We start from the raw sequence: 25,773 nt of genomic DNA on the forward strand, positions 1-25,773 counted from the left end.
TATCAGTCAGCTTAATTAATTTCCTACCTTTTGACTTCCATGCAATTTGAAAGCTTTCCTTTTTTAATCTGTTGTTTGTTTTCACTTTGGGTTGGTTTTTGTTTGTTTGATGTACAACTCTATAGCTAGACAGGTAAAAAGCTTTCAGGTAATTACACTATTTTGGGAGACTGTTTTGTGGGTCAGTTACATTCCAGGTAGAGAAAACCAACTCAAGGAACAAATTCAGATATTTATTTATGTATTGTTACAAATCTGTGGTGTTTTTTTTTTTTTTTTTTTTCCATTAAATGTATTTAACAGACAACCTATTTGCACTCAGGCCTTTCGGCATTTTAATAAGCTAAAATATACACTTTTGGTGCCATATAAATTATGGTTAAAAATAATTCTCAAGGACATACTGAGGGGACAAGAACTTTAAGCAAAATAACTCAAGTTGAAATAGTCAATTCCCTTCAACAGTGGTTTCTATTTCATGAGATTATATTCTTTACACTAGCAAACTATATACAAACAATACCACAAAACTACTGTAAGTGCAAAAATGTAAAAAATATACACAAACATATACACAAATCGCTGTGTTTCTGTCTGAGCTACCTTACTATTGAGAAATCCAGTACAAATGCATGATTTGTATTTATGTATTTAACTTGTAGTATCTAATATTTAATTGTAAACAAGACTCAGCACGTAGAGCAACTTAAAACAGTTGTCAGAAGCTTAAATCATGAGGCCTGGAGACTGAAGAACTGTGCACACTGGGATCCAAACTGATACATACCCACACCTTTTCTGACCTATACTGTTGAGGCATTTAGGGTATTTAAAAGATTTAGAAATATTCAACTACTCCAAATTTTTGGATTTCATTGTTTTACAAAATGTATACGTTTCCATATTTAAAGTAAAATCAGTATCACATTTGCAGGTGTAGGGATCATGTTCAGTAAGAGCGTTTTGTTCAAAACCATCAAACAGCTTTTCGGTTTATTAAGAAACCTTTCTTGGCAACTCAGTTAGGAAAGTGTAAATGAAAGCAAGCAACGGATGTTCACAATCAAACAATTAGTGAGCATATGGTCACGTCCCTCAAGCACAGATGAAGTCACTGGGAACTGACCAATGAGTCACTGATGATGCTCATCATTAGGCAAGTATGTGTAGGATACACTGCACTGCTGAAAAACCACAGGATTTTCGAATCCATGAACAGATATTGGAAAGCAAATGGAAGCTGCCTTTGCATGGATGTTACAATTTGCTGCCGTCAGTCACTGCTAAGATTCTTAGCAAGGATGTTTTTTTGTTTGTTGTCAAAAGCTGGCTGTCTTTTTTTCAGTTACTTCCCAGGCACTCGCTGATGTATTATTTGAAGCACTTGGACACTCAAGAAAACCCAGGATGACAGTTCTGTCTATCGGGACGCTACTGGACTAAGTAACAGTAGTAGCAGTAGTAGTGTTAGTCAGTTCAACATCAGAGAATGTGGAGAGAATTAAACGTTGAATGTGTCAGTTTACAGCCTCTACAAATATGAAAAGTGTCCGTATCTAGAGCAACTCATTTCAGAGGAAAGTTCAAGTAACACAATATTTTTGCAAATCTCCTCATGCTAACAGAGAATACAGTAATGTATCCATAGGCTTCCATTTCCAGGAAATATGTCGAGAGTCAAATCTCATTTTGTGTATTTTTTTAAGTGCTTGAAAATTTACAACATTGAGGAAAACATTTGATGAATCCCTTCTCATACATGATACTTTTTTGATTTAAAACACAAGTCACTCCATACAAGACACATTCTGAAAACTAGTTTGATGTAAAGACTAGTGTGGCAAGTTTTGTGAGCTTTTAGGGTTTTTTAAACATTTCAAACTCTGCAACAATGCAGAATATATACTCTAAAAATTAAAAAACTGCTTGTAAAAATAAAACGTTGGGAAAAAATTAGAATCGATTTCACTGCAAAGGTTCAATAAAGTGCAAGCAGTAAATGAGAGGGTTTACCTAGTGAAAAGTGAAGTTTAATAAATTCGTACAATCTGTATTGCTGACACTGAGAGACATGCTATAAAAATGTTTTACCTTGACACCATGCCCTCATATAAAAATATATTCTAACTGCCTTGCAGTACAATCAGATCTTGACAGAACTGAAAATGAAAAGAAATTTAAAATCCACTGCTTCTTCTCAGCAATGTCAAAATGAGGAAAATATGTAGAGTTATACTACTGCAGAGTGCTCTAATTAACTGGATGAACTGGACTAGCTGAAATTACGTAGTATGGTAACTGCAAATGAAAAAGATGCATTGCTACTTACTTGCATTGACTCCTCACCACTTCTTGAGAAGGCATTCAGGAGGTGTCACATTGCAAACATGGAATTCATTCCTGTGCAAAAATTCTCACACTTTGAGCTCTCACTAAAGCAGAGCTCTCTAATTACTGGACAGAAGTATGCACTGCAGCAAGCATTTTTACATCAGAAAATATTTCATGTCATTAAATCTGCAGGTCTTTGTCCTCTCAAAAGTATCTCCTCCCCCTTGCAGCAAGTCTTTTAACTGAAATAATGAGATCTTCAAAGTTTATCACAACTTCGATGATTCCAGTGAATGGAAACAAAACTTTGCAATATCACCTGTCACCCAGTGCAGGAATTTGCTTTTAAATGGAACTTTGTTTTATGAAAAATAATAAAGCAGACTGCAAAAAGTCTACCCAGCAGAGGGGACATTTTCAAACCATCTACCCTCCAGCCAGATTCTTTGGTGTTCAGGAATAGGGAGTATAGTATCAGTGTGAACAAGCAATAATTATTTTCCTTCATACACTCCTGTTTGTCCAGTAAGGCCCATCATGCTGTTGGAATACATTAAATAAAAGAGAGGAAAACTACTTCCTCTTCACCCTTGGCGACTGAAGTCTGATCAATAGCATTTGATGTCTCCCTTTCAGTGGAGATTTTCCACATGGCATATAGGCAGAATTCCCACTTATGACTAGCACAGGACTATGACAAACTTACATCCTGGCTAGTCATTCAAAGTTTAACCTGTTGAAATTCAAAATGAGTATTTTTGTATTCAAAAAAGTCTTTACTTTTTATCCTCCAGTTTTTGCTAACACAAGGTAAAAGAAGTTAATTATTGCACAGCTAGTGCCAAGCCTTTTAACTGCCCCAAAATGGTGCAATGTCAGGTGCTTAATAAAGCTCTGTGGAGACTCTGGTCACCTACTAAATAATACATAATGTCAGTACCAACTTTGATTTTTGAAACTTTGCTGTCCTTTTTTCAAGTCCTCTCACCCAGTCCCAATTCCAATTAAATGACCCCAAATGCTCATTTTCAAATAAATGACACACAATCTAAATTAAAAATATTTTGTGAGAGCAGCAGCTTTGCAACAATACGAACTTTAAACAAAAGCAGAGTATTAAAATAAAGTCTGTATAGCCTTTTAACTATGAAATTATGAAATAATTAATTTTTACTTATGATTTTTCATTCTTACAAAGAACTGTTGGCCACAATTAAAATCAACTGCTGTTTTCCTGAAGAATAGGTATTTTAGCAATGTAGTTAGTGTAACAGAAGACAAAAGATGTTTTAACATATGAGTTTAAATAAATTTAAGACACTTTTTCGTAGGATCATCATCAAATGATGCTCTCTTCAATAATTTCTGTAAGCTTCTAAACCACATAAAGGATAATGCACATTACATTTTATTCACACTATAAAAAAAGCACAATATACAGGCCATATCCGTTAAAGTGCAACACAACAGAACATTTCTGCAACATTCAGGTTCTTCAAAAACCCACAAAAGTAGGTATTTAATATTTAGGAACAAATCCTGTTCGGAGGTGTATTGACACTGAACCTAAACTCTGCATGGTTATCAAGCTTGTCCTTGTTGTAAGTGTCACGCTAAAAGCGATGCTTATGACCACTAAACAGTATTATCTTATCTGCTTCCATATTAGACAGCCTTCATGTCACATGTCCACAATGAAGGCTTTTATTCTTTAGTCAGTGAAGAGCATCTGCAGAGCCCTTTATTGAAGACAGTTCTTTGACTATGCTCAGAAAACCTCTTTAAAGTCCACTTAGCTTCACCATACAGGCTACTGTTTCAGACGTTAAATATACCAAGAAAAATATGGTAAATGGAACAGAGCAAGCATGTCTCTGAGTTGGCAGCGCATGCTTCACTAAGTTTGGCACTATCTACCAAATTAATTGGTAACACACGGTATGAGCACGTACCAATTTGCTTTTCACCTCATAAATATTTTTGGTTGGATGGTTTGTGAATAACTGTTGAAAACCTCATTTGTTCCTGAGATGAGCATGACAAAAAGTGAGCTCCACCTAAAGCTGCCAACAGGACATTGCTCTGCATTTCCAGCCTTGCTACCTGTGTGCTGAGCCAGATTTATAATCTCAATCCTCCCCAAGGCGCCACTTCTGAGACTCTTCTTGACGCACATCTGGCCTGATCTGGTTTCTCATTCCACCTAGAACATTCGAGGTTGCCTCTGTTGCAACAATGAAAGGTTTCACCACCGTTGGGGGGATTTGGCGGAGGACTCCTCCTACTGCTCCAGTTACTCCTCTGTTTTCATGCTCACGAGCAGCAGTCTCATAGATGGTTTGGGCTGTGTCCGTAATTCCCTTTGAGAAATTAAAAGAAATCAGTTACACTGAAAAAGAAAAAGCAACCTCTCCTATACTGATACAAATATGATTTAGTTGTTCTACTGTGAACTCAGAGCTGTAAGTATTCCATGTGACTTCTGGTGGCACATCTTGTGCATACGGCAAAAAGCTGTGGGGTATTGTAAGCTATTAAAAAATGACAGAATCCACTGGAAACTCAGTTGAGACTTCATAAACACCATATCAGGTGTAACTGAAAGTACAATACAAAAATACAATAAAAATAGGTCAGCATTCTAATTTATAATATGCTGTAAAAGTTTTTACTTCTTTTAAATCCAGCACTGTGATTAAACTCTACCTCAGAATTAATAGTAACTTCAAAGGGGGCAGGAAGGGGGTGGGCAGGAAGGAAGGATGGATGACATGTTGCAGGAAATCAAGTTTACAGGATTTACAATAATTGTAAACCATCACAACTGTAGAGCACTCACATCCTATTCACACTTATCTGTGTGATATCTTAGTTTACTTCTGCTTTTCTCATGCAAGGTTTCTGTTGATTGAAGTCTTACTGATGAAGACAGTCTTGTTCAAAACTTAAGTCCCCTTCTTTATTTGGTCAGCTTAAACTAGCATCTGTTAATCTGTTAGTCACTTTTGCCCTCACCTCTTTTACGACACTGTAGGCTTTAGCTACACCTTCCCGTAGGTCCACTGGCTGGTGAGCTAAACGATGGCGAGGGAACCGCTTGATCTTTTTTGCTTCAATAAAGGTAGGCCCTGGTGATACCATGTCATATGCAGTTTCTGCAGCTGCCTGAAGATCAGGGGCAAATGCAAAACATGTAAGAAGTCTTATGGCACCCCATCCCAAATTTAAACTACTGATAGGGTGACATCATTGAAATAAAACAATTCTTATTCCACAAATAATACTCATTTACATAAGGTTAAGGTTTTGTACAAGAACTTCTGGAATGGGTGCGGCTGTAACTATACATTAAGTGCCAAAATGAAAGAATGAATGTTGTGGGTTTAGGTGGGTTTTCCCCCTCCTAATTGTTGTCTCTTCAAGGGCACCCTCTAATCTGCATGAAATGCTCAAGATATAAACTGAACATTTGATCAATGGTACATATTTCTTACAAACACACAAGAACACATATAATCCCACTCTTGATTAATACCACTTTTTTTTTAAACTACATACGTTCAAGTTTAAGCAGATACACAATTTTTGCAAAATTAGGTGGTAAAAGTGTATTTTCATTCTGTATTTTACATTAAGGAACATAAATTTATTAACTCTAATCCAAGATTACCTTGGGATTAAATCCAGAAAGCTTTACAGACTCTGTGTAGATCAACACAAATAGAATTGGGTTTAGGTTTTTTTTTTCTTTGTTGGTTTTGTGGGCTTGTTTTGTTTTGTTTTAAATAAGCACAAATAAGCTGAGATTTTTTAAAAAGGCAAGAATCTATTACTGGTAAATACATGTGTTAAGAACTCATCTTTATCACTATAAAAGATCTTTTAGTGAAGATGAAAATTTTAGTATTAAACTGTACATTGTAACACATCAAAGCCATTAAGAAACATGTAGCAGCTTTGGTGCTCAGCAGTATTTTAACACGATTTTCCAACTACTGCATTTGATGCCATAGTTCTCACCTCACAGACTGATGCAAACTTTGCACAGTCCCTGCTTTCCTATTTATACAGCTGCCTTTTTTTTTTTCCTTTTAAATACATACTCCAAACCTTAAATTTACAGCATTAAGATACTACTTTAATATAGAGCACTTACTAGGAGCACTTCTCATTTTATGTCTAAGTTCAGAAGTAATACACTGTACCTGTATAGTCTGAACCATTCTGTTTGTCAGCTCCAGTGCTGCCATTGCAGTGGAAGTACCAAAAGAAGCTGCTCCTCTTTGAAATCCCCTGACGATACGTCCATCCTTCCGGTACTGCTCTATCGGCAACCACACCAAGTCCTTCAGACCTTGCACTGAAAGTGAAGACAGAACAACGTAGTCAGAAAGTTCTCTTAGATAAGCAGAATGCCTTGAAAGGAAGTGAAAACAAGGGTCAACATGGTTTGTGGTGAGCTTTGTTGAGAGGAGGGGTGTTTGGTTTTTAGGAAAGCTGTAATGTGTCTGAGAAGAAATAAGAATTAACTTACCTAACTGCACTAGCGAATGCATAGGCCCTACTCCTCCCAAAATTCCTGGTAGCTGGTTCTTCTTTATATCATTAAGCCATTCACTGATGGCATAGGAGAACAATTTATCCACACCTAACAAACTAAAATAAAAAAAAATTATTATCTTTTTTTAAACATACAATTCCCAATAAGATAAATGCATTCATTATTCATTGAAGTAAAAGATGCAATTTAAACAAAAGCTTTTTCAAGTGTCATCTTTTGACACTTCAAGAGTTTATCACCAAGACTAGCATATATAATAAATACTATTCTGAATTAGATGCTATTCTTGAATAACATCTTCAACATCGAAAAAACCGGAGAATCAAAAAATATTTGTAAAGTCAAAAAACGTCTTGGATTTTAGAAGTACATCTTGACAGAAAATTTGCTTTGCTTTTGCTATGTTCGGTTATTCACTATAAACTTGTTCAATATGCAATAGCAATGTTCATCTGCCTTTCAACAAACTTACCCATGTCTGTAACAAAGTCTCTTCAGCTTTAATTCTGAGCAGTTTAACTGAGCAAGCCCAATAAGAATCCCAGCCAGTGTTCCCTGTAAGCAAAATATTAACATGTGAATTTACTTAACCTATATAACCTGTAAGTGAGAAATAATTTCACCATCTCAACTCTTACTTGCAGGTAAGAGTTTTTTTCTGTGCAAACAGATTCTCCCTCAGTCTTCCAAATGCTACTTGTTACAGTGCTATGAATCATGTTACATGGAAACTTGTAAGAGATGAAATTTGGCTTAACCTGCTACTCTAAGAAAAAGAAGAATACAAGATGGCTTCTTCAGAAATAATAAGCCATAACAAATTATGTAAACATAGCTCTGGCTTTAGTACGTTCCAGGCATTCTAAAGCTACTGTATTTCACATTTTGATTTCTGACAGCTGGGCAAATTCCAGAAGTTGCTGCTTTCACTTTTCCTTATTTTCTTACTGATTTGCCATGTCAAAGAACAAATCCAGTTGTGCAAACAGGATTTTTTGATGTCTGTTTCTGAGTTCAAGCCAATCACTGAGTTCATAAATGAGGCATGCAAGTTCCATTCTGAGTTAATCAGACCTGGAGGATCCATCTCTTAGGTTTCAATTAAGAGTGAAACAAAGTTAAGTTTTATTGAAACTAATGAGAAGGAGAAAAAAGTGTTCTATATTTGTCTTGATCATATCAACAATGATTAGGGAGCATAAAAATATACCCCCATTTATGAGGGCTGAGGGAAAAGGAAAACAAACATCAAATTTTTGTTCTGTAGTGTCAGCATTATACACAAACCTGATCCATTGATACATGCTTGCCATGGTAATCAAGCCTTATTGGAACTTCTGATGTGAAACGAAATTCTCTGGAACATAAAAAGGAAATTTTACACTGAGGCACGTGGAAAGGAAATAAAGTTATTTATCCTTCCAAAAGGAACTCCTGGTTTCCCATCCTCCTGGAATAGAATACCATAGTCTTTTCTGTAAGCCATAAATCCTCTAGTTACAGGGTTCGTACTTCAGAATAAGTATACAAAATACAGTGGCAAATTCTGATTTTGTTTATTAATGTCTAGTTCAGATTAGCATTTGTAATAAATTTAACAGTCCTGCAAAAGTGCTACTAATCCTTCAAGTGAACATCTTTTCTCAATTTTCACAGCACAATATTCAGTCAAAAACAAAGAAACAAAAAAACACAAAGAAAGAAATCCCATAAAATGATGGCTTTGTGAGCAAAATTTAGTCCTGCAACAGGAACTTAATAAAAAGTTCTGCTGGTGATGTATGTGATGAAATAGAATCACAGTCATGCTCTTCCAATTTGGTTCTACATTGCTTGCCAAAGCACACACCTGTTGTTGAAGGCACTTACAATCTGAATATACGTGAAAAAACTTCTGCATAACAAGCTACAATTTTCATAGTCACTTCCTACTCAGGACTACATTAGAGTTTATCTTGTCATATTTTAATCTTATACTTCTCCCATGGTATCCTTTTCCTTTATATACACTCATCTCCAGTTATATTAGATTTACTTTATATTGGTAGATGTAGAGAATACAAACAATGCTCTTTTTATTCACCTGTACTGGTTCTGTACATGGCAGAGCTTTAATTAATTTTTATTTTCTCATGCACAGTAGTGTTCAAAAGTTAATAAAATTCATTAGTTACTATCCTGTGATAGAAACAAATATATCTGATTGCCATACCCAGTCAATAAACAAACAAAAAAATGCACCTTTGCCCTAAGGTCTGTATAGTTTATCATCACCTTTCCTTAAAAGATTCAGCGGAACAGCTGTGGGTCACTGGAAACTTTGTAACGAAAGTTTACCTGAAAAATACTGGCTGATCACTGTATGACATCGTTTCTTGTGATTCAAAATGATCATCATCTCCATTAACCACATCCATAGAGTCAATGCTACCATTTTCATTTGCTTGCTTGTGTGATGCGAAAGAAATGACTGGACTTGGTTCCTTAAGGCTGCTGACGTGCCTGGGCAAACTGCACGTAACTTCAGCACCAGGAGACTTTTTAACTAGGATAAGAAGTTACACAAAATAAACTGACTAATATTTTTCACACTGATTACAGAAAGACTGCATTTACACCCTTAACTGTGTCCTTAGTAAGTTCTAATGCTTATCAGTAGGAATTACTAGAAGGACAATATTTAGACTTTTACTTATTAATCAAAATTATTACATGCAGCTTAAGATGAGGTTGATGCATCAGCATAAATAATTCCTCTGGTTTTAATGGCAGCAGTGCAGAGTGCTTCATTACCTATGCATTTCAGTATGACATCTCAGCAGAAATGGGTAAAGTATAGCTGCTAACAAAGGCACAAATACAGTTAATAGTGGAACTATGCTTTTCAATATATACTGCTTCTGCATCAGAGGTTGCAGTTGATTAGAAGTACTGCTTTAGCTGCATACATACATCATTTAGTACCTCTTCCAATAAATAGTATGTCTGTCTAATAATTTGAAGTTGTGTAACAGAGTTCAGTATTATAGATAAGCAGCACCATGTATTTGTTTTATCTAATAATTACACCTCGTATTATATACACAGTTCTCATTTTTTTTAGAAGCTCTTACTAAATATGCGCCCATATTGGTGCAACCTTTTATACAATCGAGACCTGAGGTCTTGAAGACCTTTGCTGATATTTATAAAATACAAAGCTAAAATACACAAAGATCCTGTGTTCCAAAAATCAGTAATTCATGTTAGTGCTCAAACCCCAACACAAGTTTTTATACACACAAGATTCACCTGTAAATTTACAGACATGTACACACATTAAGGGAGAACAAAGATGCACTTTTATGCTAGATTCTTGAAAAGTATACCTTCAGGATCTGGAGTAACTAAGAGTTCTACTTCTGTAGAAAGGCTAGTGAAAAAGTCCTTCAGGAAAAACAAGGCATCCTAATGGTAAAAAATAAAATACAATCAGACTAAAATAAAGACCCAATTCTCTAAAAATATTATCTATTATTCCAGCTCTATTTCCACATAGTCATGAAACAAAATGCATTTCTTCTTTTTGATCCTTTAACACATGCAGAAGCCACATAAAATCTAGGATAGAAACCAGGAAGATCCTCTGGCCAATGCCTGCTGCTATATACATGATTTCATGGTCAGTCTTGCTCTGTCTTAAAAATCCAGGGTTGTTTTCATCAATCCTACTCTAATTTTGGAGACCATTCCAGAACCAGGTGCTTTAATGGCTACAACATTTTCTCTCATTTCCAGTAAAAGGGTATTTAAGTATAGTTTATATTCTTTTCTAATACTGTCAAAGTCAGTCAAATCATTACAGCTCAGATCTCACCACTGCTTCATTAAAAGTCATTAATATCTATGGTGTTAATGTCCTAAAGTTATTACATCCCATTTTCTTTTTCTGACAGATGCATCACACTGTTGCCTTATTCATCCTGTCATTAATGATCTGGACTTTCTTTTCCATTTTTGTTTCCAACTGATAAGAAAGACAGATTAAGTAGTAATGACAAGTATTTCTAATATGACTGCACGCAGCCCGCCCCATGATTCCAAACAAGCTGTGGTTATTTTCACAGAAGTTGTAAAGGTGAATTCTGTTTATGGTACAAAAGATAAAAAGCTTTAACAAGGTAATGCAGAGGGAACACACTTCCTCACTAGATGGCAGTATTTCCAAGCTATTTTTTCGAGATGAAACTATTGCAAACTAGAAAGAGTTCAATTTTTCTAATAGCAACATGAAAACCTGGTCTCTAAAGTATGATGAAGAAAAGAGGAGGGAGACGTGGAACTCCTAAATGATGCTCTTAAAATACCCAAACCCCACACATCTCTCTAAAGATGACAAATTAGGCAAGAAATGCCTCAACAAAGAGTAATATGCACTTTATTTTTGCATGTACTAACATATGTAGCTTCCTTACTCCTTTAAAAAAAATCCAAATGTTTCCTGAGTACATCAAAAATACTTTGCACAAAGACCTGCTAAAGAAAGTAAAACAATTTCTATTCTTCCTGCCACTGCACTTGACAGCAAGACCAAAGACATTAGAATTAAGAAGCATTTATGAGTGTCAAGTGTCCTTGACTCAAATGTTGTGAACCACTTCTGGTTTAATGATTAACCTTTCTCAATTAAAAAAAAATGAAGCCACTTCATGAACAAAGTCAGATCATTCAAGAATAAGTACATACTTTTTAAAAGCCATGATTCCAAAACCTTTGATATTATCAAAAGTCTCAGGAGGAAAATTTACTGAGTAAACAGCCTTGTCTACAGATATTCTTAGTTTTTAAATTAAAAATCAAAAACAAACCCGAAAACCAACCTGGTCAATATTGAGGCGAAGAGGCATTAGTGAAACACGTAAACAACATTCCTGTGGGGATCTGCCAGACTCGGGACGGACATGTAATGCTTTAACTGTTAACTGAAAAAAACACCAATAAGGTAAATAGAAGCACTTACATTCATAATTATTAAATCTCAGAACACTAACTAGAAAAAATATTTAATGCAAAACCTCTGTACTTATCTGGTTACACTTAGCAATTATAAAGCTAGAATTGAATAAAAGTTTCCTATGAATGTAATAAAAATTACTGGAACCCCTCCCAAAAAAATTAATAAATCCCTTATAGAACTCGTAAGACTTCAATATACGACTACAACTTTGTATGTGTAGAGAAGTTTCATCATACTCAGACAAGCGGACATTTGTTCAAAACCAAACTGAGAAAGCTACCAGAAGTTGTCTTGCACATCTGCCTTTTTTAACTGACAGAATCTCAACAACATTAATACCTCACATGCTAACATTCAACCTCACTTTTGAACTAGTTTTAATATCCACAAAGAGTTAAGCAAATAACTACCAAAAAATTATATTACTTCAGTGTTCCATGAACTTGTGCAAGGTTTCTAAGAAGAGTACATAACCCCCACAATGATACCTCAACCACTGTAATTGTAACAAATTAACATATTTCTAATATATATCATAACTGTACCATGTTTGAATGTGCTTTTCTGGGCATCTCCTTACTGCAGTAGAGATAGAGAAATTTATTCATCTGTGATGTAGCTAAGCGATCTCTAATCTCCAGGTCTTGAACAATAAAAACCTGTCGGGACACCGGCTGCTCCAACAGACAGGATTCACCTTCCACACCACATGGAGGGTATACTTCATGCTGGAATTTCACCTTTTACAACGGAAAGAAAACCAGCATAATCAGCTTCTATGAAAAACATTATTTAACAGCAAAATACTACTTTAAAAAACAAAGAAAACAGAAAACCACACCACATATAGGAACTTTAATAGCTGTCTACTATTTTAAATCTACAGGAATAATACTGGGATTTCTGAAAACTATTCAGCTTTTTACATGCAGCAGTAGAAATCTTCCAATTTCTAGTTGCATACATATTCATATCTTAGGATGCAAATTCAAGACAAAACAAAGAGTCAGTATAAGACAATGAACAAGTTTCACTTTTTGTTTTAACATTGACTCTGCTTTTTCCTCCAGTGCTGACATTCTTCCTACTTCATGGTGAAGCCTGTATCAGACAATTTTGTAATTCTTGAATTCTGCACCCTCTACACTTGAGAAGTCGGTAGGGAAGAAACCTTACTTTCCTAAGTGGCTTCTTGCAGTCTTGTTTCCTTTTTCTTTACTCACTTTAGTCCATATAAATTCTAATTCATTCTTTTTCTTAACTTCTAAGCAACTCAGAATTATCTTCTTTTCCCTATCTCTTGATGCAGTTCTCCTGTTCAGTCACAGAGCTGTGGTGACCTGCAAAGCATTCCCTGTCCCATCACACCCAAGGATCCCGGCCTGCACCAGAGGGCACACAGCAGCACAGCAGCGGCCTCTACTGGCCCGATTTGCAAAGAAACACCCTCTGTTTGTGACATTTGCTCCTTTATTTCTTCTTTAAACATTATTATTAAGTCTTCTACCAAGTTAGGAGTACAAGGGGGGGGGGGGGGGAAATCTTTATGCCTCAGTGCTAACACTAACTCATTAAATATCCAAAAATTAAGACATGGTTATACTTCTACATTTGAAGTTTTCCAGAGGGAATATTAAATGCTTCCTTTCTTTTCTCTTTTTTATTGCTATGTCACATTGTTTCTAGAAAAGGCACATCCACATATTGATGGCAAGCTTGAAGTGCTAATTGGATGAATTTAAAGCTTTAGAAACTCCTGGAGATTATAAAAGGCATTTATTTTTATGTAGTGCCTTTCATGTTTATGGAAATGTTTAATAAAATCTTATTTTAAAAAGATTTTGTTATTCATCCATTTCACATTAACTCCTTGCCAGTATTCTTCCCAGCACCAAAACAAGCATCTAGTTTCTATGTTAGAGCTAAGCACAGCCTTAAAAACAACAGTAAGACATTATGCCTGCAAGGTGCTAAATATGTCAGGGGAAATAGCAGGAACAACATTGTGATATAATTGGATGTTATTTAATTTACAGTTTTCCAGGTGATATGCTGAGCATTCTCTACAGATCTACATTTTGTTTATTTTGCTAGAACATTTAATTTCATAAGAGGCGTATCTATTCAGAGTGGAACTGAAGAGAGGAAAACAGAACAGCAGTTTTAAAACTTGGTTATAATAAACAAAAACATTAAGAATATTGTAATAGATATCCTTCATCTTCAGAAACATGTTTATTCAGCAAGTAAATGCTATACTAGAAGAGCAAATACACAAATTCTACCTTCATCACCTTCCAAGTGATTGCTTAGATTTAGATACTGTTGAAAGAAATCCTCCTGAACTCTACTGGAAAGCTGTTACCAAAGGACTGTCACGTTCACACACAGAGCCATGGCTGAGGCTGTTTCTGTCACTCACCTTGCTTAACTGTATTTCCATCAGGAAGTCTGGGTTTCTTCCTCTTCCCCCACATGCTGTATTCCGACCATGCCTTGTTGGTGTATGAGAAGGAGAACTATGGGGACTTCTGGGGAAATAAAAAGAAAAGATAACTTTAATCTGCAAAAGTGTATCTCACTGTTAATCTAAAACTAAATGCACTGGATGTAACTTATTAGTATTTTGATGGCTTTCAAAAAAACCTCATTGAAACTGTGTTACTGTTAACCAAATAATTTCTTTTTGCTCTTCAAGTAATGTATACTTAAGCAGAATGCTATGTGCTTGTGTCCCACCAAATTAACATCCAAAAAACATTTTCTGAATTTTGACTGTGATAATTTTAATTTATCTTTATCTTACACGTCATCTGATAAATCTGACTCTTACGCTCCTTAAACCCTGATCTCTTAAGGAAAATTTGACTTCTAATATTACCTAAAACAAAATCCATCCCTCCAACTCCCCCCCCAAAAAAAAAAAAAAAAAAAAAAAAAAAAAATCAGCAAACCCAAACCCAACTTGTCAGGTCAAGACCCAGGAAAAATACACTCTGGTGTGTGGAGTTAAACGGAAGAAGATTGATTTCTTGTGAGAAGGAAGAAAGAAGAAGCGAGCAAGGGAGACTGAGACTGAACAGTGAGATTACTCTTAATTAAAAGAAAATTACATATTTTTAAAGATTCTAATCTACAGAATTACATCAAACACTTACATGAAACTTTTAGCTGGAGATGTCGGTGGTGCAGTCCCAAAGTCCCTTCCACCATAAAGATGCCAAATAAGAGATATTTCCTTTACAACATAGCGTACCAGAGGAACAGGAAAATGCAGAGGAGCTTTGCTGGTATCTGTTTTTTTAACAGGTTGGCTGAAATGATTTTCCTTTATGACAATTGCATCATCAACCATTATTTTTATAACTGGTTCTTCCTCTTTTTCCTAATTAAAAAAAAAAAGTGTATAGCATTGAGAAGATGAAATCTGTTTTCTTTATTGAGATGCCTAATTCTTTCCTATGAAAAGAAAAGCTGTTCTGTACTGTCTTCTAAAGCTTATACAACACTGGATGTAACTGGATTGTTTGAGGAATATTTCTTACAAAGTAAAGACAAAAGCATATGAAAAAAACCTAAAAGCTGAGAGGTAGTTAAAAACAGCAACAACAAAACAACCCAAACCAAAACAAAAAAATTCCCCACCCAAACTGTAAATAAAACAAAGTACTAATTGAAAGCAAACAAAATAAAAACACAGAAAAGCCCAGGCTACCATACTATTACTTGTGGAAGCAAACCAGCTCAAATATAACTGGGAAAATATAGCTTCTAATCAGGGATCCAGGAACTACTCCTGTCTAGATGAACACAGCCAGAGATACTGTGAACAACATGATCACTGTGCAGAGCACAGACATCAGTGTAAAGCAACACACAGGCTTTTCTCTGAGGTTTGGCAAGAATCTTAGGTCCTTAAAAATATTGAAAGAAATGAGAGAAACGAATAAAAGATTAGAAGATGTGCAAACTGTTATTTTGCTAAATACTGGGTTTTACCTAAAAAACTTTTTTTCTAACTATGCCATTATTGTAAGTCAAAACGGTCATGATAAAACAAGACTAAAATGTAGGAAAACTGACAATACAATTTAATGTAACATTCAGATCAGAGAACAATTACATAGTGCTGAGATATAGAAAAATCCTATCTATCTGAAAATACACACATTCATTCCTTGCAGTAACAATGCAGAGTTCCTTTCCTATTTTTCTGCTCCTCTGCCCATTGATAAAAAAAACATCATTAAGTATCACAGAAATCTATGAAATCTATTTTGTCTAAGTCTTACATAGGCTTTTCTCTAATTCAGTTTATATATGGATTTTTTTAGGAATTCTCAAAGGATCTTACAGCAACAGCAACTTTGGGTGCAAAAAGAATGCAGAAATCATCACTTTCTGCTGGAACATCTCCCATGGCCTCATTTATGAGGTGATGAGTAAATGAAGCATAAGTAGGACTTGACTCTTGTGAGACATTTCCACTTTCATCTGGAAACAGGAAGAGATCTGAGCAAGATGGTTCCTGAGTTTGAGATCTGTCATCTAGAACTCCTGAGAGTTGAAGAAGGGTGGAGAAAAAAACACTTTTCAGTGGAAAAAGTCCTTACAAAATATGAAAATTATTTTAAAATTAACATTTGTTAGCTTCAATTACATCAAGGAAATTTGCTTATTATATCTTGAATCACTTCCTACTATAAATAAATACAATTTTCAAAATTAATCCAGTATACAATTGGAAGTGACTACAATATAATTATAAGTAGTTACTAGCATAGATGAACTGATAAAAGAAAAATTATTTGCAAACCTCCCCACAGATACAAAAACCCCAAACCCACCAAACATAGATCAAACATTTTCATGTCCAAGTTTCCCCTTCTGGTAGTAAGACCACAGCAGCAATAACTTTCAGTGCTACAGTGACTGCTCACCCTCCACCATAAAAAAGACCAGACATCACAGAAATAATGACAGTCTCTATTTGCAGTACAAAATCCTTAGCAAATTTAAACCTGAATTACACTCTAGCCATGATACAGTAGCAATAATCCTGTGATAAAATCAACCTGTCTTGTTCTATCTGCTAATGGAAAAAGTTTCTCACAGTCAAAAGCTCTTCCTGTGACTCAGAACTGTACCATCTTCCTGGACTACCTTCATACACACAAGAGAGGTCTTTGATTCCTCCACACTACAGTATGACATATAAATTCACACCCAATGCTATCTTACAGTCTTACAGAATTTGGGGTCTTGACAGATCCCTTCCCTGCTTCTTTCTCAGTAACACATATTTGACAAGAATCTGCATTACTGTTATTAAAAGCAAGAATGTGTTTCATAGTTTGAAAACTTCAGCTTCCATTCTTACTGCAGCATCTCTACATACAAAAAACTTGCAAGCTCATTTTCTTTCCAAAAAGGCTGTACTTTGTGTGTACTTATGCCTTCAGAGGATTCCTACCATTAGATTCTGGTTTCATGGCAGAAGCAGTCTGTTGAGTCTCAATTTCTTCCATTGCATCGCTCATCAAATCCCGTAAAATCTGTTGCTCTGATTCAGCAAGGACTGGTCCGTGGGAAGATGGTTGACTAAAGGTCTCTACCTATAGGAGGGGAACTATACAGAGTTACATCTGAAAGACAACTGCAATGTCATGTCAAAAAAGGTTTTGCTAGAAGAGCTTGCTTCACAGCTCTTAAACTGTGAATGAAACACCTTTACTTGATAAATAATCAAGTACGTTGAAACATCAAAGTAGAAAATTCATAGAACAGGTTAGAACATCATGGTTCATGACATTTAGATCATGAGATTACTTGGACAGCTCATATATGTCCTAAAAGTTCCTTTCGATAAGAATAAAGTACAACAGGTAAACAGCACAAAACATTTTAAAATATTTAGTGACCAAAGCAGAAAAAAAAATACATTATTTTACTCTCAAGTATCTTTTAAGTTAGATACAATCTGTTAATTTCTTCACAGGAAATCTCATACTATTTGGAAATAGAATGGGGATTAAAATTAAAACATATTACCAAGAAGCACAAAGTTAAGTTGATATTATTTTGCCATGTTATACCTTCATTTTTGGCTTGCTAACTCCACGTTTAACCTCTGTCTTAGCAGGTGGATGTAAATCACCGTAACTTGCAATATATTGTATGAGATTCATTAGTGCAGCACACGAATCAGAGCAGGTACGAATATGGATTACATCGCTGGAACAGTGCAGCTCAAAACGTGGTTTAGTCTAGATAGCAACAATAAAAAGGTAAGAAAGCACTTCAAATCATCCTCAGGTTCCATAAAAATAGCATCTTTACACAGTTGTTTTTACATTAATTTACTTAACTAGCCAAAAAGCATTTAAAAGAAATAGCAAAATGAAGGGAAGTTTTTCAGTTTGCTTGTAGGTATAAGTTAATTTTCAATCACAATCTCTCATGGAGATTTTACATTTTACTTTGTCTGTGATTAAATACTTACTCTTTCTCCCTCAGAATCAGATTTTACTGCTGTAATGGTTAGTTCCAGCAGTCCCATATCCATAACACGAACATAATCTGAAAAATTATAATTAGAAAAAAATATTAAGACAATAACAAACACAATCCTTACTATGTATTTCTTGTTATTACACCACTAAAAATAGCATTATAAAAGGTTTTTATTAAAACCATTTATATCTGCACATTTCCTTCTTTTATGAGAATTAAGTCTCCGAGTTCAAGTTTCAGCTACTCAAATCAAGAATGCAAATAATTTCAATCCAATATATCACTCCCACTGTCACCATCTGTGTGTAATCTTTCAAGGTATTTATCCTCATCCCATCTGTGCGAGTTAGAGAAACAGAGGCACACACAAGTTGAGTGATTAAGCATTCTAGCAGTTTTTTAGCTGAAGTTAGAGAAAGAACACATGTTCATGCTGTACTCATCTTTCAGTGTCATGAATAACTTATTTCCCCTCTTTTCTTGTTTAAAGAAAACAGGCGTACCTTTACTGTGTCCTTTAATAGACATCTCTTACCTAAGCTAAATACACACATCTGTGGGCACAAGGATTAAATATTTCTCCAATTCACTTGTTAAATTATTGATTTAAGTTTCTCAGTCCTTAAAGGTTCTTACTATTTGAATGAGAGCAAATCAGTAGGTATCCTTTTCAAAACCTAGAACTCTGTGCCATATAGCACCTTTGATGTTCAACTATTCAGAATACATATCTCATAAAATGAGATCTCTTTCCTGTGAAAATTTCTTTCTGAGAAACTCCAGATTTTTAAAAATATGGTTTTTTTTCAAATACCCATTATGGAACTGTAAGAAGACAAAAGAGGTATTGCAAGTTGCTCTTCTCTGACATACTTCTGAACTAGAGCACTAGGATTTTCATCAACACTGCACTATTCACTCATATTCAACTTGCTGCTCCTTATCTCCTCAGACCTCTTCTTCAATAACCTTTACATATGCTGAATATGACTGCAATTTTGTTTCTTTAGGCTCTACAACTGATTAGTTCATCTAAAACATCCTTACCTCTATGGAGGTTGACCATAACAGTATTGCACTTGTCAGACAAGTGCAAAGCAGCTTCATCTAAAATTATCCTAGAACACAAAACAAGATAAAATAAAGATGCTAGACAAATTATGTGCAATCAACCAGTCAAAAGAAACTGGTATAGAAAATAATACTTTAAAACACAAATATACTAAACGTATCTTAAAGGCAAACTCTTCACTTTAACCTTTCATAATTTCCAAATCCACTGGCAACTAACCACTGTAACGTATTTTCACTATCACTAATTATATTGGGTTTGCATTTCAATTTATATATTTGATCCTTTCCAGAATAAGAAATAATGTTTTTCACATACAGAATTGATACTTATTTCCTTTTTTGCCTTTTTCTGTTTTTGATAAAGCTAACATACACATTTGTTTCAAAGGTAATTTAAAAGGTAACTTGGTAAAGGTTTCCCATCAGAACAGGTATAACAGAATGAATATTCAATTGAAGTTGCAAAAACAATTACTGAAAGTTACAGAGATGTTCAGTAATTGCTAAATATTTAATTAATTTACTGTTTCTAAATCACAAATATTTAAGGAATCTTAAGATGTTTCTAATTAATCAAACAGACACAACTTCATTTCAGGACATCTTTCAACCTTCTTAAAAATGCAGAATTGCTGGTTGTTAAAGAAAGTAATCCAAAATAAAAAATTTATTAAGCTAAATAATTTTTTAATACAACAGAAGGATTACACATAAGCAAAGTATATTTCAAAATATGTAAAGCAGTGTGATCATTTACACAACAAAAAGGCTTCCAAGGCCAAAAAAGCAGGCATTACAAGTTTTAGAGGAGTTTCCATGAATTACAAACATTTAAATCATACCTGAGAGTAGAAGAGGATTTATCTACTGCAACACTGCTTGAAATGCTGAAAGTTTCAACAGTAAGTAGAGATCTGACTGGCAAAAACAATGGCCTACCAACAAATAGAAAAAATAAATTAATACTCTGTACCTATTTAGAAGTGCAATCAAAACCTTACAGACAACCTAACTACACCTTCCCAGGCCTAGGCAAGTGCATATCCTACTTTAAATTGCTTCTTTAAATTGTTTAAGGGATTTCTGTTAAGTACTTTGTCCAAAAAAACCTAAATAAATATTCTTTTCAGTATGCAAACTCAGACATTCTTGAAGAATATATAGCTGCAGTTCCACCAAGTGACATACACTTGCATTTTATTTACCTGTAGTCAAGAGCACAACTCCACAGGTGTACATGAAAAGTTGTAATTGTAGCTGGAGGATTATATCCCAGAACAGGCTCATCAGAAATATTTAAAAAATATAAAATCTAAAAATCAAAAAACATGTTATTTTAACAGTTCAATATCTGTTAAATAAATAAACAATCATCTATTGCAAAAGGGAAAATCTGTAACAGCTATGACAATAACAAGATTAGTCAAAAGGAAAAGAGTGAACAGTCTCAGATATTTAAAGGTGCTTACTCAGTGTCTTTATATAGAAAAGCATGGAATGGAAACAAGGCAAAAAACCTCATCAAAATTACAGCTTCAGAGGTACAGAAAAGACCCAAGTGGCTCCTTGTATAAAGTCTCACAATTAATTTTTAAAATCTTGCCAAAATACAGTTTCATTAATCCTTCTTTGCAGTTGTTACTACAGTATTATCATTTTCTTTTCCCTCTATCTAAAGTAATACTGGGGCTGGGGTGAGAAATATGCTCAGAACCAGAAATATGTGCACAAGCATTGTACGTACAGATTTTCCATGTATTACCACATAAAATAAACACCTGTCCTCCTATTTAAGATCTGTCATAGTTCCTTCTCAAACCTGTTGCACTATAAAAGTTCTTAATTTATTCTGAGCCTGAGGCATACCATCACTGCTAGCTTTTAAATTGTTTCCTCTAGCTGTCTCTTTGGGTAATTTTTTATTTTACCCTTCACCCTCCAAAGAAGATTGCCAAGTGCATTATTAATTGAGCAAAAATTCATGAAGCAAATATGGAACATGGTTTAAAGCAGGTTACACGAACCCACAGGAATATCATTCTAAGAAGAAAGTAATGACACAGCAGAGCCTGAAGTTCAGCTCCATGAAGTTATACAACATCAATGCATACAAAAGTAAGCACAGCATACATACTGGAGGATAAAAAGGATAAATCTGAATGTCAGGGTTTATTATCTGTAATCCAGTATGGTGTAAGTACATGCAACTACACTGCTACTGTGCTAAAGGCAGATCCTGCCTCACATGTATTCACACACACAGAGGCTCCAGCCCTGGCTGCTGTGCTGTCCCTCTGTATCCACACCTGTGAGTACAACCCTCCTCATTCAGAAGTGTTTGTGTAAACTGCTGCTTACTGCCTCCTTCAAGTCTTCTCTTACTGCTCTTCAAATGATGCAAACCAGGGAACATACCAGGGATAAACAAGACTTGAGGAATAAAGTGAGCAGAAGAAAAAATGGGAAAATGCTTTCAGTACTTGTGCAAGTAGCACATTTGCTTGTTTTGAGGGTGATTTTTCACTAAAGAATTATTTAAGTACTTGAATAGCATTGCATTACCAAGATTTCTCATCCAAAATCTTAAAAAAAAAAAAAAAAACCAACACAACGCCAACAAAAACTAACACCAAAAGAACCAAACACTAAAACAAATCTCAACAGAACAAAATAACCCCCACCCCACACCAAACCTCTGACATTTGGGGATTTAGGATGATGAGAGGAACTCCAAGGGAATACACAAGCAATAATTTCAAAGCAAGACTACAGCCTATCAGTGATATCAAAAAGAGACAAGAAAGAAAGAATATCACTTTCAAAAGAAGAGTATGATAATAAGACATAGCTTAACACCGAAATTTCCCATCAAGGTTTAGTTTGACACTTAAAGCCATTAAAAAAATGAGACTAAAATTGAAGATGTAGTTGAGAAAACTGTAGCAACCTGACCTGTTCATGCCAGCTTAAACCTGAAGGCAGTACTCTGTGCTGAAGGGTGGCTCCTCGTAATCCAACAGCAACTAGAAATTCCTGCACAACAAAGTTGCATGACTTAGCTTACATGAAACATGTGTAACTATTTGGCATCTAGATTATGAAATAGTATCATCCCTCTGTTCCCAAAATCTCCAAGTGCATAGAAATGAAGAAAGGACTGGGCCAGGATTACACATTCAAAAAACACTGCTCCCCAGTACAGAAACCCCGGCTAAGACAGTCTCATACCTTTTGCTACAGGATAGTTTGGAAATAAGTTTTGTGGTGGTGATGGAAGGAAGGCCACCTGCACATTCACTCCAGCATTCACCAGGAATTTCCAGGAGTTCTAACCCAATGAAGTTCTTTCCTATACTGTTCAAATCTAAGCCAACTGAGCCCCCCACAACACTTTGCTGGTCTGCAGGTTCCTTCTCCAGGTAACTCCACCCTGTTTGTCACCAGCTGAGAGGTCATCTTTTAGCCACACCAATGAATAGTACTGTTATTTAGCTGTGTAACTCCAAATAGGTAAGCAAAGGCTGCCTATTAGATGACACTGCCAGTAAACTGAGCAGAAAGCTTTAATTATTTATATATTTTCTTGTCTGTTTTGGCACTAGATTAGAAGTCAACAACGCAAACAAAAAAGAAAAAAACCAGAAAAAACTGTCCAAGAAAACCTTCAGTAATGAAATACAGTGTGATCAGCAAAGTGAAACATTGGAAGAATTAATAAATTATACCGATACTTAAATTTTAGAAGCCATTCATAAGATTCTAAAGAAAATTACAGTTTGAGGATGAATATCTCAGAACTACATGGTTTCATTATCTACAGCCCTTGTAACTCCACATCTACATGAATCCACGTAAACTGAAGTACCTCAATTTATAGAAGCACAGATATAAAAACACAAACCTTTGTATTGCTCTCTACTTTATCTGATTGGATTTTGACTGCAACAGTCAGCATACTTGGACTGTCCACTCCCACACCATCTGAAGAAGTCCTGCTAAGACCATCTTCTTCAGAGAAACAAATAGTAGGTTCTAACCAATGGGGACGTATCGTGCTGGGCAGTCGTACTTCAGAGGAAGGGACAGCCCCATCTACCAAACCTGCAAAGACATTTTAGAATTAGTTACCTCAGGCTTTAAAGTTGCTACTGATGAAAGAGTGAAGGAAAATCCTTTTTATACTTTATGCTTATAAAATTATTTTAATCACCAAAGTTAGTCATGAACAATGATGATCAAAACCTGTGAAGGGAAGGTCACAGGTGATCCAATCTTTAAAAGCAGGGTTCAAGCTAAAATCATCAATCTGACTATAGGGTTTGAGTTTATTTGCCCAACAAAATGGCAGAGGTTAAATAAAGGACAGATCTCCAACGGGTTACATGGAGAATAAGAACATGTCTCTCCGTTTTATGAGGCAGTGCCACGCTAACCTCTAAAGGTACAATAATTAAGCCTTGCACTGTCAAACTTACAAACTACACAGCCAAAATTCTTTACCTGCTGGCTATAACTAGCTACCCAGGAAAGACACAGCAGCCACTGGTAACCTAACTTCTTGAATAAAACAACCAGTAACATGTAGGAAGCTAGTACTTTCATAGTAAAGAACAGACTGTATAGCTGACTTGCCAGCAGATCACAATATCAGTGAAGACCAGCAGTTGCCAAGGAAAAGTTCGAGCTAAACTAAGTAAATATAGTTATCATAAAGTTGCATTACCATAGCATTTAGAAACTTCAGCCATGAATTAAATATGTTTTGCCAAATGATACACTGTCAAAAAAAAAAAAAAAAATACAGCCTTTCTCCTAAAAAACTTCAAGCTCATTTCAAATTTAGTCCCAAAGCCATGTCAATGCCACCCCTACCTTGATGATATAAATTGAGGCTGCTGGAATGGAGACAAACATAGTGTCTGTCCTCAAAGCCTTCATATTTAGTCACGCTGAAAAGGGAACCACTGTTGAACTCAAACCAAAATTCACCGTACTTTCCTTCAAGTGTATTTCCATCATCCTGCTGAAGGAAGGATAGAAAGGATAAAATTATTGTTTGCTGAGAGTTTGGTGCATTTAGACAGTCTAAACTAACATAACACTTGCTAGCAATACGTTTTCCTGCTTTTATTTAGTTATGCTCATGTGAAGCAAAGTAAACACAATTGGCAAAATATTGTATGGCATTACTGCCTAATTATAGTATAGTAGTATGAAAATTACAGACTTACTGTTAAAAATACTTGTTCTTTCTACAGCAAAGGGACACTGTGGTCAACACAACAAACAACTTTTTCCAGTCTCAGGGTCTCACCTTTACATCTGTGAATATTGACACTAATCCATGTGTCACATTCAGCAGAACAGACAGAAAGCTTTGTGAGTTCTTGTTCTGTGAGTCCAGCTTTTTCCTTCTGCGTGAACGGTAGTTTGGATCAACAGTGGAATAATATTGTAGTGTTTCTTCCTCAGATCCACTCTCATCATCTAATAGAGAAAATGAAAACCAACTCAATTCACTCTCTAGCTAGTACACCTATCATGCCAGTAACTCATTGTTTTTCCATTAGTAATGCAATTCAATTTCACACTTATTTTATTCAATTAAATAGTAATCTACATTTTTTCTTCTATGTTTATGTTTTCTCCTAAGTTCACAAAATCTTTCCACTAACAGTTTAATCACTTCAGCCAATTATGCTTCTAAATCACTATGGTTCTAGATGATTTATTAAGTGTATTACCATAATTAACTGCAGATTTAAATTGGCTAAAGCTGTCTTTACTGAAAGTGTTGATGAGCTGACTGGCCACAGATAGTCCAACACCGTAAGAAAGGTTTTCAAATGTTTCTACAGGAGATGGAGCTGTGGGTTCCCACAACAATAAATCATTGCTGATCCTAGGAAGAAATACATTGTCATTACACAAAATATATGACTATATTCCCACTTTATATTAAGTCAGTCAAGCATATTTTCTTTGCAGACTTCATATAACAGATTTTAGCTTCCATCAACAAGATAGAAAAAAAAAGTTCAAGAGCACAAGAAGGAATAATATATTCACGAGCAAAAGCAATAAATAATGAAAGTAACCTTTATTCTGTAATTACTGTATGCACATATCAAAATCTAACATTTGACAGTGGCACAAAAGCCTCTGTAAGTAGGTACATATTAGCTCTGTAGGTTGGAGTGAGGGTGAGAAAATCCTACTTTCATCACATCGATTTTCAACCAAGTTGCAGGAAAAATTTGTTCTTTTGATTTCAAGTGAGTGTGTCTGCTAGGGTAAA

The 25,773-nt window shown here is 35.2% G+C and overlaps 1 protein-coding gene across 3 annotated transcripts in view; it reads right to left on the minus strand.

Moving 5' to 3' along the window:
- Positions 1–212: 212 nt before the first annotated feature.
- Positions 213–25,773, minus strand: part of ATG2B (autophagy related 2B) — a 48,691-nt gene continuing 23,130 nt past the window's right edge. The window contains exons 19-42 of one of the 3 annotated variants that reach the window (XM_027882579.1): positions 25,220–25,377; positions 24,790–24,962; positions 24,348–24,495; positions 23,377–23,576; positions 22,428–22,508; positions 20,681–20,787; positions 20,318–20,410; positions 19,449–19,519; positions 18,391–18,467; positions 17,984–18,154; positions 17,362–17,503; positions 16,243–16,445; positions 15,047–15,273; positions 14,311–14,419; positions 12,434–12,628; positions 11,752–11,853; positions 10,261–10,339; positions 9,230–9,437; positions 8,180–8,249; positions 7,365–7,447; positions 6,866–6,987; positions 6,537–6,691; positions 5,347–5,496; positions 213–4,691 (exon numbers count right to left, since the gene is read on the minus strand). In XM_027882579.1, coding sequence (XP_027738380.1) covers positions 4,461–4,691; positions 5,347–5,496; positions 6,537–6,691; positions 6,866–6,987; positions 7,365–7,447; positions 8,180–8,249; positions 9,230–9,437; positions 10,261–10,339; positions 11,752–11,853; positions 12,434–12,628; positions 14,311–14,419; positions 15,047–15,273; positions 16,243–16,445; positions 17,362–17,503; positions 17,984–18,154; positions 18,391–18,467; positions 19,449–19,519; positions 20,318–20,410; positions 20,681–20,787; positions 22,428–22,508; positions 23,377–23,576; positions 24,348–24,495; positions 24,790–24,962; positions 25,220–25,377 — 3,355 coding nt within the window. In that variant the 3' untranslated portion in view covers positions 213–4,460. Of the gene's footprint in view, positions 4,692–5,346; positions 5,497–6,536; positions 6,692–6,865; positions 6,988–7,364; positions 7,448–8,179; positions 8,250–9,229; positions 9,438–10,260; positions 10,340–11,751; positions 11,854–12,433; positions 12,629–14,310; positions 14,420–15,046; positions 15,274–16,242; positions 16,446–17,361; positions 17,504–17,983; positions 18,155–18,390; positions 18,468–19,448; positions 19,520–20,317; positions 20,411–20,680; positions 20,788–22,427; positions 22,509–23,376; positions 23,577–24,347; positions 24,499–24,789; positions 24,963–25,219; positions 25,378–25,773 lie in introns of all 3 variants that reach the window. The other 2 variants (XM_027882578.1, XM_027882577.1) reach the window with 2 other exon arrangements.

Source organism: Empidonax traillii, unplaced genomic scaffold, assembly GCF_003031625.1.
Source record: "Empidonax traillii isolate 1590-97213 ecotype Southwest subspecies unplaced genomic scaffold, ASM303162v1 scaffold107:size1083646, whole genome shotgun sequence".
Taxonomy (NCBI): Eukaryota; Metazoa; Chordata; class Aves; order Passeriformes; family Tyrannidae; genus Empidonax; species Empidonax traillii.